This window comes from Trachypithecus francoisi, unplaced genomic scaffold, assembly GCF_009764315.1.
Source record: "Trachypithecus francoisi isolate TF-2019V2 unplaced genomic scaffold, Tfra_2.0 Lachesis_group3, whole genome shotgun sequence".
Taxonomy (NCBI): domain Eukaryota; kingdom Metazoa; phylum Chordata; class Mammalia; order Primates; family Cercopithecidae; genus Trachypithecus; species Trachypithecus francoisi.
This window is the reverse complement of record NW_022681468.1, coordinates 105,557,606-105,574,448: the sequence shown is the minus strand read 5'-3', so window position 1 is coordinate 105,574,448 and position 16,843 is coordinate 105,557,606. Positions and strand designations below refer to the sequence as shown.

The 16,843-nt window shown below is 40.5% G+C and overlaps 2 protein-coding genes across 12 annotated transcripts in view; one reads left to right on the top strand and one right to left on the bottom strand.

Moving 5' to 3' along the window:
* Positions 1–16,843, top strand: part of HDGFL3 (HDGF like 3) — a 105,747-nt gene that overhangs the window by 50,589 nt on the left and 38,315 nt on the right. For both annotated transcript variants that reach the window (XM_033189178.1, XM_033189179.1), the window contains exons 2-4: positions 5,452–5,528; positions 11,826–11,964; positions 12,297–12,455. In XM_033189178.1, the coding sequence (XP_033045069.1) occupies positions 5,452–5,528; positions 11,826–11,964; positions 12,297–12,455 (375 nt within the window). The remainder of the gene's footprint in view (positions 1–5,451; positions 5,529–11,825; positions 11,965–12,296; positions 12,456–16,843) is intronic.
* Positions 14,287–16,843, bottom strand: part of TM6SF1 (transmembrane 6 superfamily member 1) — a 48,651-nt gene continuing 46,094 nt past the window's right edge. For 2 of the 10 annotated variants that reach the window (XM_033189161.1, XM_033189162.1), the window contains exon 7: positions 14,287–14,914. In XM_033189161.1, coding sequence (XP_033045052.1) covers positions 14,570–14,914 — 345 coding nt within the window. In that variant the 3' untranslated portion in view covers positions 14,287–14,569. The remainder of the gene's footprint in view (positions 14,915–16,843) is intronic. The other 8 variants (XM_033189163.1, XM_033189164.1, XM_033189156.1 and 5 more) reach the window with 7 other exon arrangements.

The following is a 16,843-nucleotide window of genomic DNA, read 5'->3' as shown; positions in this document are numbered from 1 at the left end:
AGACGGGGTTTCACCGTGTTAGCCAGGATGGTCTCGATCTCCTGACCTCGTGATCCGCCCATCTTGGCCTCGCAAAGTGCTGGGATTACAGGCTTGAGCCACTGCGCCCGGCCAGTATGATTTTTTATCTTTTATTTTTTAGTTTGTTGAGCCTTGCTTTATGGCCAAGAATGTGGTCTATCTTGGGGTATGTTCTGTGTGCAGATGAGAAGAATGAATATTCTGTGGTTGTCTATTGAGTTTAAATCCGGAATTTCTTTGTTAGTTTTCTACCTTGATGATCTATCTAATGCTGTCATGCTGACAGTGGGGTGTTGAAGTCTCCCACTGTTATTGTGTGGCTATCTTTTCATTGGTCCAGAAGTTCTTATTTTACGAATCTGGGTGCTCCAATGTTGGGCATGTACATATTTTGAATGGTTAAACCTTCTTGTTGAATTGAACTCTTCATGATGTACTGCCCTTCTTTGGACTTTTTTTGTTTTTTTCTTGAGATGGAGTCTCCCTTTGCCACCCAGGCCTAGAGGTGCAGTGGTGCAATCTCGGCTCACTGCAACCTCTGCCTCCTGGGCTCAAGCAATTCTCCTGCCTCAGCCTCCCAGATAGCTGGGATTACAGGTGTCTGCCACCACACCAGCTAATTGTTTTGTATTTTTAGTAGAGACAGTGTTTCACCATGTTGGCCAGGCTGGTCTCAAACTCCTGACCTCAGGTGATCCCTCTGCCTCGGCCTGTCAAAGTGTTGAGATTACAGGCGTGAGCCATCGCACTTGGCCTTCTTTGTCCTTTTTTTTTTTTTACTGTTGTTGATGTAAAGTCTTTTATCTAAGTATAGCAGCTCCTGCTCTTTTATATTTTCCATTTACATGGTAGATCTTTTTCCAAACCTTTAGTTTGAGCTTATGGGTGTCGTTACATCTAAAATGGGTCTCTTGAAGACAGGTGACAGATAAGTCTTGTTTTCTTATCCAACTTGCCACTCTGTGCCTTTTAAGAGGGGCATTTAGACCATTTACATTCATTGTTAATCTTGATATGCAAGGTTTTGATTATATCATGAAGTTGTTCGTTGCTGATATGGTTTGATTTGTGTCCCTGCCCATATCTCATGCCATATTATAATCCCAGTGTTGGAGGAGGGGCCTGGTGGGAGGTGATTGGATCATGGGGTTAGATTTCCTCTTTGCTGTTCTTGTGATAGTGAGTGAGTTCTCATGAGATCTTCTTTAAAAGTGTATAGCACCTTCCCCCTTTTCTCTCTTGCTCCTGCTCTGAACATGTAAGATGTGCCTCCTTCCTCTTCACCTTCCACCATGTTCGTAAGTTTCCTGAGGCATTGTAAGCCCCCTGCAGCCATGCTTGCTGTACAGCCTGCAGAACCATGAGCTGGTTAAACCACTTTTCTTTATAAATTATACTGTCTCGGGTGGTTCTTTATAGCAATGTGGGAACAGACTAATATAGTTGTTTTGTACTTTCTATTGTGTGGTTTCCTTTTTTTCTTTTTTGAGACGGAGTCTCGCTCTGTCGCCAGGGCTGGAGTGCAGTGGCCCGATCTCAGCTCACTGCAAGCTCTGCCTCCCAAGTTCATGCCATTCTCCTGCCTCAGCCTCCCGAGTAGCTGGGACTACAGGTGCCCACCACCACGCCTGGCTAATTTTTTGTATTTTTAGTAGAGACGTGGTTTTACTGTGTTAGCTAGAATGGTTTCGATCTCCTGACCTCGTGATCTGCCCACTTTGGCCTCCCAAAGTGCTGGGATTACAGGTGTGAGTCACCGTGCCCAGCTCTAGTCAGTCTGTTTCTAAAGCTTTCAATTGTATTTTGAAATTCTTTTTGTTTTAATTCCAGAAGCTCTGATGTGTAAGTTATTTATCTCTTTTTTCATTTCCTGGATTGTTTTAGAAGTTTCTTTATGTTACTTTCAACCTTGTCTTGGATCTCATTGAGTTTCTTTACAGTCCATGCTTTGAATTCTTTTTCTGTCATTCCTAAGTTTCCATTTTGGTTAGGGACCTTTGTCCTTTGGTAGTATCATTACATTCAGCTTTTTCTCATGGTGCTAGAATTCTTGCACTTGTTCTTTCTCATCTGGAGATGCTGGCACTTCTGGTTTTTATAATTATTTTCGTGTGGGTAGGATTTTTTTCTTTTTCTTTCTTTGTTGATTATGTTATTATTTTCTTTCCCTTTCCATTTTATCCCCTCTCTAAGGAGTATGACTGTAGAGTATGCTGGGTAGAGTTTTTTGGCTTTGCTTTTATAGCCCTATGCACTTCTTTTGGTGGATTTTACATTGGGCTATGCAGTTTGACTTACAAGCCTGTACATGGCACTTATAAGTAAGAGCCGGCTGCAGTCAACATGGCTGGGTATATACTTGATCCTTGTTTGCTGGTGGAAGCTCTCTGTTGCCTCAGGCAGTGGACTGAGTTGTGGAATGCACAATGGTCTGAGCTCCCTCAGACCACTGTGGGAGGGTCATGAAGGGTGGGGCTGGACCAGGTAGGTCCCCTAATGGCAGGCACAAGCACCAGAACAGAGGGAGAATCCAGTGGGCAGCCACCAAGCACCTAGAGGTATGCCTAGGCATGGAACTGGGAAGCCTCCTCAGCCCCAAGTTCTCTGCCCAGGAATTGAGGGTGGCCTAAATGCCTAATCCAGGGGAATGGGTGTTCCAGATGCCTGGAGATCTGCCTGGGTATGAAACAGAGAGGGCCCCCTGCACCACAATCTCTGCACAGGAGGGATGGGGCAACTCAGGCTGCTGATTCAGGCAAGCTGGTGCTTCGAGTGCCTGGAGATCTGCCTGGGCATGGAACAGAGAGACCCTCCCTGCACCAGGATCTCTGCTCAGGAATGGTAGGTTGGGTCAGACTGCAAATCCAGGTGAGTGGGTGCTCCCGATACCTGGAGATCTGCCTGGGTGTGGAGTAGAGAAGGCCGTCCTACACCAAAATCTCTGCACAGGAGGGGTGGAGTGACTCAGGCTGGTGATCCAGGCAAGCTGGTACTCTGATTGCCTAGAGATCTGCCTAAGCAGAGAGGCCCACTGCTCAGGGGAGCAGGGTGGGGCACCCAGCAATGGCACATACAGATCATTTCCAAGTCACCAAGCATGTGTGTGTATATGTGTGTGTGTGTGTGTGTGTGTGTGTGTGTGTATAGTATTATTAAAAAGTCAGTAAGCTAAGGTTAATTATTTATTCAAGAAGGATTATTTTTTATAAATTTAGCATAAGTCTACGGTGCTTATAAGTCTACAGTGGTATACAGTAATGTTCTAGGCATTCACATCTTCTCACTACTCATGCACTGACTCACCTAGAGCAACTTTTATCATTGTGAAAACAAAGATTAAAAAACACTATGTGCCAGATATTGTGCTAGATAGTAGGGACAGACTTTTTAATAAGACATGGCTCCCACATTCAAGAATTTCATAGTCTAGTGAAGAAGAATAAATTGGAAATAGAGTAGCACTAGGTAAAAAGTTCAACAATAGAAGCATATACAGAATTCAGCAGTTACGGCAGTGAAACAGTAAGTTCCACAATGGGCAGTGTGGTAAGGCTTCCCAAAAGAAGTGACTTTTAAAATGTGTCTGCACACAGACATGTCATGTGGCTTCACAGGGCAGACAGGAACAATGGGGGAAAGTCAGAGAAGTCAGTCGATAAGAGGCGGGCAGTGGAGGGTTTTGTAAGCCACATGGAGAGAGCTGCTCTTTCTCTAGGGGCTCTGATAGCTAATAACAACAGTTAACAACTACCTGTCATTTATTAAGCAGCTGGTATGTGCTAGAGATTCTAAACCACCATTCATTTGCTCACAGCAACCCTATATGATGAGTGGCAGTAGTTACATGTGAAGATACAAAGAAACTGCAGTTGAGTGACTGGCCCAAGATCACACAGCCAAGAAGTGACAGAGTTGTACCCAGGACTTGTACATAGATCCTGCTTCGAGAGAGTGACATGCAGAGATGGATTTACCATGAAACTAATGAAACTTAAATTTCAGGGTTCCCCACTTGCTAGACCTAGCCTGTGAATGCTGTGAGTTGTCATGATTGAGGTAGAGAGGGGAAGCTGGGGTATAAACCAGAAATCATTTCTGTGTAAGCATTTCTGGGAACTTGCCTGATGACATCTCAGAAGAAAAGTTCTGGCAGTTTTTTTTTGTGATTTATTTTCTTCTTGTAAATACTCACTTTTGTAATTGAACATTAGATGTCTGAAAGATGAGAAGTTCAACCATCAGAGAAGGCTACATGAAAGAAAATAGCATGCTTATAAACAACTCCATGCAGTTTCACACTGCCGAATCATGGCATGAGGAGCGAAAAGTGACAGGAGTTTAGACTGGTCAGAACTGTTTCTTGAAACATTCTAAGGAATAATGTATGTGTAATTATATACTATTCTGAGGAATTTTGACTTTAGCCTATCAGAGATTCTCAACCTCAGCTATAAGTAAGAATTGGTATATCTGAGGAAGGGTTATTTATTTATTTATATATTTATTTATTTTTTGAGATGGAGTCTCACTCTGTTGCCCAGGCTGGAGTGCAGTGGCACGATCTCGGCTCACTGCAAGCTCCACCTCCCGGGTTCACACCATTCTCCTGTCTCAGCCTCTTGAGTAGCTGGGACTACAGGCACTCGCCACCACACCTGACTAATTTTTTGTATTTGTAGTAGAGATGGGGTTTCACTGTGTTAACCAGAATGGTCTCGATCTCCTGACCTCGTGATCTGCCCACCTTGGTCCCCCAAAGTGCTGGGATTACAGGCGTCAGCCACCACGCCTGGCCATATCTTTATTTTTTTAAAGCTCCATAAGTAAGTCAGATGTACAGCTAGGAATGCTGTAAGCAATGAGAAGCTATAGACAGATTTGAAGTAAGGAAGTGACATAATCAGATGTGCATCTTCAAAGGGAATTCCACTTTAAATGGGTGGGAGGAGAGACTTGTAGTAGTCCAGGCAAGAGATGATGTCTTTTAATGACTGCATAATAGTTAGTTAAATAGTTAGTTAAATATAAATAGTTAAATTTTTATAATTCTGTTACGCATTATTTATGTTTCTAGGGATGTATATGTATTCACCGTTACTCAAAAGAAGTACATCTTTTTATGTTCTTTTTGTTGTTGTTGTTACTGTAATTTTTCACTAGGACAGATTCCCTGGAGTGATTCTGTTGAGTCAAAGGAAATGAGTAGTTTTCGCTCCTGCTTGTAAATTATTATAATGGTTGTAATCCATTCCTAGAGTTGACTTCCATGTGGTGGGCCAAATAGGAACTTTAGAATCATTTTTTAAAGTTCTAAAAAACTATTTGAGTTTTGATTGATTTTATTTTGAAATTAGCAGTAAATTATCAGAACAATGCTCACATTGTATTTATGGTAACCACTCACTCAGTAACTAAATTTATCTTTCATAGATTGATGAACTCCCAGAGGGAGCTGTGAAGCCTCCAGCAAACAAGTATCCTATCTTCTTTTTTGGCACCCATGAAACGTAAGTTAGCAAAAATAGTTTCAACAGCTCTAACTTGACTCTGCTATGCTACATTGTTATGGATGATCTCCGACATCTTACATCTTGTTAAAATCATTATAATCAATTATATAAAATTGCCAGACTTAATAATGTATTTTTCTTAATGTAAATAGTTTTCGTGATAGAAGTCTTTATGACTAAAAGCATATCTTTGCTTTTGAGTATCATTTGTGTTTCTGCTTAAATATTGGTCATCACCCAGAAGTCTCCTCTAGGACACTTTTAAGTCCTAGAGTGGTTTCTATACCACTCCCAGTAATTTCTTGTGTTGCTCTTATATATTTCCCTTCCAGAGAAATTTTTTCCATTCATGTTTCAGAGAACAAAGTTATGTTCTCTCAGGCTCTTTCACCTTGTTGGGCCCTCAAGGAAATATACCACCTTTTTTAGGTTTTCTAACTGTATTTGTTGGTGTACAGACTACACTGATGTAATAAAGGAACCTAGAAATACAATGTCTCAAATAATATAGAAGTTTCTTTTTTTTTTTTTTTTTTTTGAGACGGAGTCTCGCTCTGTCGCCCGGACTGGAGTGCAGTGGCCAGATCTCAGCTCACTGCAAGCTCCGCCTCCCGGGTTCACGCCATTCTCCTGCCTCAGCCTCCCGAGTAGCTGGGACTACAGGCGCCCGCCACCTCGCCTGGCTAGTTTTTTGTGTTTTTTAGTAGAGACGGGGTTTCACCATGTTAGCCAGGATGGTCTCCATCTCCTGACCTCGTGATCCGCCCGTCTTGGCCTCCCAAAGTGCTGGGATTACAGGCTTGAGCCACCGCGCCCGGCAGAAGTTTCTTTCTTTTGAAATAATTCAGAGGTAGGCAGGTAGATTGGGGTGGGTAGACTACTTTGCTCTAGGGACCCGAGCTGCTTCTGTTTTCTTGTCATGTCATTGAGTGCTAAAACAAACAAACCAAAAAAAAACTGGCTCAGCAACACATGTGCATCTTGCAGGCAGTGGGAAGGAGGAAAGAGAAGAGGTGAAGAACAAGTAGTTCCTTGTAAGGAAATGACAAGGAAGTTACATACAGTAGGTCTTCACTTAAATGGATAGATTCCTGGAAACTGCGACTTTAAAGGAAACATCAGACAGCAGGCTGTCAACTAACATCTTTTTGTTCAGTGTTGTCACAGTTTCCAAAAATCGATCGACGTTAAGTGTGGACTTACTGTATATCATTTACACTTGCATTCATTCCAGTGACAAGAACTTGGTCATGTGGCCACATCTAGCTACAAGGAAAGCTGAGAAATAGTCTCTAGCTGGGCAACTCTGTACCCTGCTTTATCCAGTATAGGAAAAAAGAAGAGCATGAATACTGTGGAATAGTTGGCAATCTTTGACACACGGGGAATGGATATGGTTATTTACAACAAGAAAACAAATGGAACAGAAATTGGAAATGTGGAGAAAAGCTAAAAACTGTCACAAAATTTTAAAGTCTTCAAATTCAAGGTCATCACTCATATTCATCTGAATGTTAGTACAGCCTAGCATGAACTTTCTTAGCTTGTTGTCTCTGCCACCCAACATCTTCCTCATTCTTATCTTGAAAGAGAGTCAGGAGAAGCCTCTCAAGACAAATTTTTTTTCATATGAGAAATAATTGTAGTTTCTTTCAGGAAGTTTTATTTACTTTTATATTATTTTTATGTAATAGACATCATGGACTATGCAACTGATCATGTTTTCCTCCTTAGAGAGGTTTCTAGAAAGCTTAGAAATAAGTTTTACCTATAATAAATGCATAGGGCTCTATGATGCGTATTTTTGCGTTTTTCTTATTTCCTCCCTCCCCATTTTGTTTTTGTACCATTGGCTTGATTTTTTTAGAACCCATCTCCAAGTGATCTGGTTGTACTGTAGTCCATATGTGATTTTTTGCTGGTTTGATCATCCAGAGGCAGATTTAAAAATACCTGGGGGAGAATGAACTTCAAAAAACCTGTCATAACATTGGTTCTGTTGAACTTAGTTTACTAAGTATTGGGTGTCTGTGAACCTGAGATTATACTTGCCATAGCAAGTATGAATGTTCACCCTCTCTAAAGGCAGAAATTATGTCAGTGTTTCTTCCTCTTACTTACACAGTGCTTAACACAGTGCCTGGCCCATGGTAGGTGTTTAAAAAATAGCTGTTGATTAAATTAAAATTAGTTAAATGATGCAGGGGAGGTATGTGAAAAGTGATATGAGCTTAACAAGAAGGCTATGTTTGGTTCAGCTAAAGGAGTACCCTAGGCAGGACCAGAATTTTCCTCAGAACATGACTTTGAATCTGTTCTAATTCTGAGATAGGTGACTGGAACCTCAAGTTCTTCCGCTTCGTATAACATAAACCCAGTAGTTTTAGTCTAGACAATTTTCAAGGAATCCTTAACATGGAAAAATATATCATCCTCAGTGCATTTAGCTTTGAAAAAATGTATTTTCTTTTCTACGCTTAAAAAATTCTAAAACATATGCAGTTAACCAATTGAGAGAGGATTTGATTTATACAATCATCTGTAATCCAGAAAAAACAGGGTTGTTTATCAAAAAATTACAGCTTGTTTTAGAATAGTTCATTAAGGCTCCCTCTTGCCAGCAGTAGCTAATATGGCCGGTTGTCAGTTAAAGTCATTCCTGTGGAATGCTAGTAAAAATGTATCATTTATTCATAAAAAGAATGCTTTCTGTTCTCTGTAGCAGGAAGACATCCATCTCGTGTATCCAAAAGTGGGACAAGATAAAAATAAAGAGGGCAAAAATTGTTAACTCTTTCATCAAAAAATAATGACCATTAGCCCTGACTCTTGTGGCATTATTACAGTATAGGCAGCTGAGTGCAGTGATTCATGCCTGTAATACCAGCACTTTGGGAGGCCAAGGTGGGAGGATGACTTTAGCTCAGGAGTTCGAGACTAGCCTGGGCAATATAGTGAGATCCTGTCTCTACAAAAAATAACATTAGCCAGGCGTGGTGGCTGCAGTCCTAGCTAGTCAAGAGGCTGAGGTGGGAGGATCACTTGAGCCTGGAAGCCAAAGCTACAGTGAGAGACCCTTTCTCCCCTGCCCAAAAAAATAAGTATGGGCAAGCTCTGGTTAGCATCAAGTAGCTGATGTGAATACGAGGCAACTTAGCCCACAGTTATTTCTTAAGCATAGTGTCAAAGACTGGGGAAGGTCAAAAGCTAGAGTCTAATAATTCATGACAAATTCCTCTAAAAGTGAAGTTGCCATACACAAAGTCCATTTATTGTGTTCAGTTTATCAAGCAAGACTTTGACTTTTTTTATTAAGATGTCCAGTAATGTAATAAATTATTTCTGGGTTCAGTGAGGTGGAATCATGCTGACTGAGCAATGATAGGTGAATAATAAGGAAAAGTTTGGTGCTGCTTAAACCGCTCTGGGGTCAGCAAGCTTACCCAGGTGTTTTAATGAACTTGAAGTTTTTGATCAGCTGGACAATGCGAGGGATAAACACTGAGACCCAGGCAGAAAATGGAATTTACAGAGATCAATAGTAAACTGTTAACCTCTCGTCTGAAAGCTTTCAGTATCTTCTCTTTACTGATAATTTCCAAATTTACATCTCTGGCTTACACCTTTCCCCTCTACTCCAGAGTCCTCTCACCAACTGCCTGACATCTTCACTTGGATGTCTAAACTGGATTTTAAATTTAACATTCAAACTGAGTTTTTTGCCCCCAAATATTGTTTCCCCCCAAAAATATTTCAGTGTTGGTAAATACCAACTCTGTCTTATTTCTCAGTCTAAAACCTTGGAGATGGCCGGGCGCGGTGGCTCATGGCTGTAATGCCAGCACGTTGGGAGGCCGAGGTGGGCGGATCACGAGGTCAGGAGATCAAAACCATCCTGGCCAACATGGTGAAACCCTGTCTCTACTAAAAATACAAAAATTAGCTGGGCATGGTGGCACATGCCTGTAATCCCAGCTACTCAGGAGGGTGAGGCAGAAGAATCGCTTGAACCAGGGAGTCCGAGGTTGCAGTGAGCCGAGATCGCGCCACTGCACTCCAGCCTGGCAACAAAGTGAGACTCCGTCTCAAAAAAAAAACAAAAACAAAAACAAAAGGAAAAAAACTTTGGAGATATCCTCAACTCCTCCACCCTTTCTCACATATGCCAGCCCATCAACAAATCTTGATGCTCTTTCTTGAGAATGAATTCAGGATCTGACCACTTCTTACCAACAGTACTGTTTACACCCTGGTTCAAGTCACCATCATTACTTCAGAAGCCTTCTAATTAGTCTCCCTGCTTCTACTGTAGCAACTAAGTCTTCAGTCTGTTTTCAGTACAGCAGCCAAAGTTATCCTATTAAAACATAAATTGCCACTTCTCTTCTCAAAACCTTTAATGGCTTCCCATCTCACTCAAAGCCTTTATATTGGCCCTCAAGGCCCTAAATAATCTGTGCCCCCACTGTGTTAACCTCTCTCACACTGGTCGTCCAGAAATGAGTGTGTCCCTCAGTTCACTCTGGCCACACCGACCTCTTGTGTTTCTCAAACTTATGAGGCACTCTTCCTCTCCCACCTCAGGGACTTTGTACTTGCTCTTTCTTCAACCTGTTCTTTTCTTCTCCAGGTAACTGCATGAGTTGTTCCTTCACTTTCTTTGTTCTGTACTTAGCTATTCCCTTTGCCTTCCTTGATCTGTATATCTATAATAATAAAATCCACCTCCTATTCTTCCCATCCTTCTCTGTTTTTTTTTTTTTTAGCACACATACTATATATTTTATTTATCTTTCTATTATCCAAGCCCCCACCCCTGCCACTATAACATATGCTCCAAGAAAACAGAGATGTTTGTGTCTTTGTTCCCTGTAGCTCCTCTGGAATAGTGCCTGACACATTGTATTAACAAATGTTCAATCAGTGTTGTTGAATGAAGGAATATGTGAATCTCAGTTTGAAAAGTAAGCTCTAGGGGTGTCAGCCAGAAACTGTGGCCCAAAGACTCTGATTTGAATGCTCAGATCTGTTAGACTCAGAATTTGTTCTAATTTCTTTTTTTTTTTATCTTGGTTATGATTGATTTAGGATATGGTTTAAATGGGGTAAGAGTCTATCTGCTTTGTCACTTCTAATTTTTTTCTTACTTAGTGCCTCATTAAACACTAACATGATTTTTTAATTTATAGAAATAATAGGCCAGGCACGGTGGCTCATGCCTGTAATCCTAGCACTTTGGGAGGCCAAGGCGGGCAGATCACCTGAAGTCAAGAGTTCAACACCAGCCTGACCAATGTGGCAAAACCGCGTCTCTACTAAAAATACAAAATTAGTCAGGTGTGGTGGAGCATGCCTGTAATCCCAGGCTTGGAAGGCTGAGGCAGGAAAATCACTTGAACCCGGGAGATGGAGGTTGCAATGAGCTGAGATCACAGCATTGCACTCCAGCCTGGGCAACAAAAGCAAAACTCCATCTCAAAAAAAAAGAAAGAAATAATAGTGAATAAATATACTACCGTGATACAGTAGTACCCCCTTTATCTGTAGGGGATACATTCCAAGACCTCCATTGGATGCCTAAAACCATGGATAGTGTGAACCCTATATATACTATGATTTTTCCATCTGATAACAGAGATAGCTACTAAGTAACTAGTGGGCAGGTAGTGCAAATATGATGGATATGCTGGACAAAGGGATGATTCATGTCCCAGGTGGGATGGAGTGGGCGTGAGATTTTATCGCACTACTCAGGGGTGTAATATTTAAAACTTACGAATTGTTTGTTTTCCATTGACTATATTTGGACCACAGTTGACCATGGGTAACTAAAACCACAGAAGGCAAAACCACAGTTAAGTGGGGAAGTACTATATAGAGAGTTAAAATCTTTTTTTCATTCTAGTATTTATATTTTTATTGTGAATTTCATAAAACCCTTACCTATGGTAACATTAACATAGATAAATCTTAGTTTAAGATGATGATTTAAGTTGCCAAAGTAGACATATTTAATTCTACTTATGTAACTAAAAATTGGTTTTTAAATGAAGATATTGATAATTTAAAATCAAAGTAGCACAATCCAGGTGGCTGTATGCTTAGCTATCCATTTTTTCTGCCTTGAAGTATGTGTCTAAAACACCTTGTAGTATGTGCCTAACTTGAAGGGTTTATATGTACTTTACATTTGTTTGCTATAATATGCTCTGACATCTTCATTGATACTGATATTTAAAATATCTTACCTTTGAAGGTCAGTGTGTCAATTATATTTCTAATATTTCTCTGCAGTGCATTTCTAGGTCCCAAAGACCTTTTTCCATATAAGGAGTACAAAGACAAGTTTGGAAAGTCAAACAAACGGAAAGGATTTAATGAAGGATTGTGGGAAATAGAAAATAACCCAGGAGTAAAGTTTACAGGATACCAGGTAATGGTTTACTTCGTTGTCACTTGCTATATCTCATTTCTTTGGTTTTAATACTTTTTCAGATCTTTCTTACATGTCCTTTCTACTAATAGTAGTTACCTTGAAGTCAGAATTCTTTTTGACTCCAATAGCATTTTAGATTAAATGTAATTCTTAATTAGAAGGGTTCGAATCAAGTGTCCATTGGAAAATTCAGTTTGACAGCCCTTTGTTTTTCACAGTCTTCCAAGTAAGTGGAACCCTTTCAAATTAAAACAGAGTAGTTCTTTTCAGTGTTTGTTCTTTGCTATTTTTTCAAAAATGTAATGAGCTAATATTTTATTATTTCTTAGGCAATTCAGCAACAGAGCTCTTCAGAAACTGAGGGAGAAGGTGGAAATACTGCAGATGCAAGCAGTGAGGAAGAAGGTGATAGAGTAGAAGAAGATGGAAAAGGCAAAAGAAAGAATGAAAAAGCAGGCTCAAAACGGAAAAAGTCATATACTTCAAAGGTTACTAAGAAGCTTCCCGTTGTTATTAATGTTACATGCATATTCATTAAACAGTTTTAGATTATTTTCCATGTGTTTATTGGGTATATAGAAATATACTAAATTCTATGGAGCCTCTGCCTTTAGAGACAAAATACAGCAGAGGGAAGTCAGGTAACCTTAGATATTAGAGCAATCTGACTGTTGACTCTTTAGGGCTGATTTGGCCCTGAAAATACCACCTTTTTAGTTGGAGGGGGACTGTTCTTTAGTTAAGGACGTATGAGTAGCTTTGCCTCCTACAATAACCTCCGGACAAGCTCTAAAGAATTGAGAAATGTAGGAGACACAATATAATTCAAGACTATGTCTATGTACTATATGTGTAAATGTATCACATGAAACTTAACTATAGAGTTCTAAGAAATGCATCATTAGGCAATTTTGTCATTGTGCAAACAACATAGAGTATACTTTCACAAACCTAGGTGGTTCAGCCTATCACACATCTAGGCTTTGTCTATGTGGTCTGTCACTGACCAAAACATTACTATGTGACATGACTAAAAAGATATATTTTTACTTGTCATTCTGCTTCAAAGAATGTGCTTTGGCTCTTTATTTATTCAGTTCTTTTATTTCCTGATCACCTAGTCTATTCCAGACACCAGACTAGGTATACAGTGGTGAGCAACTCCATTCTTGCCTTCACATAAATTATAGTACAATAGAGAGTGGGGGTAAGCACACAGTGATCATGTAAATAATAAATTGTGAAAGGGTGTGAAGGAATTCAGTGGGAGCAGGGGGACCTAAAATAGGTCCCCTATTTTAGATAGGGTGACCAGGGCTTTCTGAAAACGTGTAGTTTATGCTGAGACCTGAAAGAAGAGAGTGGGAGAAGAAGCCATATATGGCAGAGGGAAAGGAATGTAGCAGCAAAGCTCTGAGGCAGGGAAGAGTTTAGCATGTTTTTCCTGTATTGAAAGAAGGTGTGGCTGGAAAATCATGACCAAGGGGGAAAGACTGGCAAAGGCCTAATAATGCAGACTTTTAGGCTGTAATGAGAAATTTGGATTTTATTCCAAATCTAACAATACTTAAAGGTTTTAAACAGAGGAATGACATGATCCTAGATTTACAAATTGGAAGTCTAGGTTTTTTCATACGGTAATTCAGAAATACAATTGAAAGAACTCTGAGATTGTGAAAATTATTCACCTTTTAGAAACTGAAAGCAAGATAAATGCATCCTTGAGGACCAGAGATTGGTACAGGTTTCACTATAATTGGTCTGTCACATAACTGAATACCTGGATAAATTACTTCTATTTAAATTCTGGTATTTAATGGGTGAATATCCTTAGGAAACTCTAAAAACAAGTACCTAGAGTTTATTAGACTACCAGCATTTTATTTTGGCAGTATATAAAATCTTACCCAACTACCCAACTGGCATACAGGCAGAATTGTGTGAATGCAGCATTATTTCCTGTGTACCTAATGAAAAACATGTGATTGCCTTGGATGGGGATAAAGTTTGCAAATGACAACAAAGTAATTAGAATTTTCCTTGTCAGACTTTATCTTCCATTGCAATTATTTTTTTTTTTTTTGAGATGGAGTCTCGCTCTGTCACCCAGGCTGGAGTGCAGTGGCGCGATCTCGGCTCACTGCAAGCTCCGCCTCCCGGGTTTACGCCATTCTCCTGCCTCAGCCTCCCGAGTAGCTGGGACTACAGGCGCCCGCCATCTCGCCCGGCTAATTTTTTTGTATTTTTTTAGTAGAGACGGGGTTTCACCGTGTTAGCCAGGATGGTCTCGATCTCCTGACCTCGTGATCCACCGCTGAATTTCTTTTAGAATTTTGAACTTCATTTAAACACCTACTTGAATTGATTTTACTTAATTTACGATTGCCTGCTGAGCTTCCACCTAATGTGTTGTGCAACCCTAAATTATTTAAGCTACCTAATGTTGCCTAGGCATTTAATAGTGTGGATATGTGGCTTTTAAATGCCATTATTTTATTGCTTGTTAGAAAGACCAGAAGTAATGGGGCTCCACCTGGGTGGACTTAAAATTTAAAGCAGAGAAAGGGTAAAGACACACTTAGCTTACTAATGTTTGTCTATTTTAAATTAAGGGATCATTTCCTTTGCTTTCCTTGAAGATTACAACTTCATGATCATTTAATAGCCTTTTGGCTGGGCACAATGGCTCATACCTGTAATCCCAACACTTTGAGTGGCTGAGACAAGTGGCTGTCTTGAGCCCAGGAGTTTGAGACCAGCCTGGGCAATATAGTGAGACCTCATCTCCACAAATAATAAACAAAATTAGCCGAGAGTGATTGCTCACACCTGTAGTCCAGCTACTTGGGAGGCTGAGGTGGAAGGATTGCATGAGTCCAGGAGGTCCAGGCGAGTAGTCAGCCATGATCATGCCACTGCCCTCCAGCCTGGGAAACAGAGTGAGACCCTGTCTCAAAAGGAGAAAAGAAGAATAGCTTTTTATTTTTAATATCAATGAAATAACCTAGCATAATGGTTCTCAAACTGTTACATGTTTTAGAATTACGTGGAAGGCTTATAAAGACAAGCTTACATTGTTTGACAAGCTTGCCACTTTTAATAGTTATATTATATTTTTTAGGAGAACAAAAAGTTTTTCACTTTTACTATCATTCTTGATCTTAACTGGAAACACTCCACATTTGTATCATTAAATCCCTGTTTTCCCTTCTTGTAAAAAGTAAAAATCACCACATTTTAACGTGATGACATTTTAGGCTTGGTTGGTAGTTTCAGTTAAGTAAAATAGAAACATTGTTGAACCCCATCCCCAGAATTTCTGTTTCAGAAGGTCTAGGGTGGGGTCTAGGAATCAAATTTCCAGGTGAGGCTGATCCTGCTATCTGGGAACCACATTTAGAGAACCACTCAGCATAACTTCATTGTTCACTTTGGCTTCCCAATTGCTTCCTTTTTAAAAAAACAAATACGGTGGCCGGGCGCGGTGGCTCAAGCCTGTAATCCCAGAACTTTGGGGGGCCGAGACGGGCGGATCATGAGGTCAGGAGATCGAGACCATTCCTGCCTAACCCGGTGAAACTCCGTCTCTACTAAAAAATACAAAACGCTAGCCGGGCGAGGTGGCGGGCGCCTGTAGTCCCAGCTACTCGGGAGGCTGAGGCAGGAGAATGGCGTAAACCTGGGAGGCGGAGCTTGCAGTGAGCTGAGATCCGGCCACTGCACTCCAGCCTGGGAGAGGGAGCGAGACTCTGTCTCAAAAAAAAAAAAAAAAAAAACAAATACGGTGATTTTTTTTTTCTTTTTTTTGAGACAGTGTCTTGCTCTGTCACCCAGGCTGGAGTGCAGTGGTGCAATCTCAGCTCACTGCAACTTCTGCCCGCTGGGCTCAAGCTACCCTCCCACCTCAGCCTCCCCAGTAGCTGGGACCACAGTCGTGCACCAGCCACCACACACAGCTTGTTTTTTTTTTTTTGTTTTGTTTTGTTTTTTTCATTTTTAGTAGAGACCAGATTTTTATCTTGTTGCACAGGCTGGTCTCAAACTCCTGAGCTCAAACAGTCTGCCTGCCTCAACCTCCCAGAGTGCTGGGATTACAGGTGTGAGCCACTGTGCCCAGCCAGTTTTTCTTTATGTCTATTACTTAGAGTTGAATAGTCTTCCTTTGCATGGAAAATTAGTGGCTCACAAACTTTTTTTTACTACATTCCAGTTGGGTAGAAGGAAAGGCCCCACACCTGTCTCCTCTACCTCACCTAATTTCAGTTTTCTAAGGAAAACGCTTGGTAATCATAATGAAAAGTCATACTGTAGCAGATTTGAGGGAGATTATATGTCTTCTCTCTTTAGCAGTAAGGCTATGGATTATTCATATTTGAGTCATAACAGATACTGGAGAATTATAGGTCAGAAATATTTTGTGTACAAATTATTTACTATATACAGTAGGACTAATGAGAGCCTCACAACAAACTAAACTGGCGTTGATAAAGCACTAGTAATTTTAGTTAAAAAAAAAAAACAAAGGTAGCGAAAATCAAACACACAACCAATTTAAGACCACACTGATGAAACAGAGTCCTTCTCCAAAATTACAGGAGTTTCAGTAATCTGAAAAACTTTTCAAGGTTACCGAATAGAGCTTGGCGGCCAGATTTCTTCACAGAATACTGAATGTTGTGACTCATTAATAAAACTTCAGTAATGCCCTAATTCTGTTCTGTATATCTCAAATACGTGCCAAATTGTAATACTTATAAACTAATTTATAAGGTTACTCATAAAGATCCTTTATGAGCATTATAAATTTTAGGGAGTTGTTCATTATTACAAGAACTGCTGGGGGCCGGGCACGGTGGCTCACGCCTGTAATCCCAGC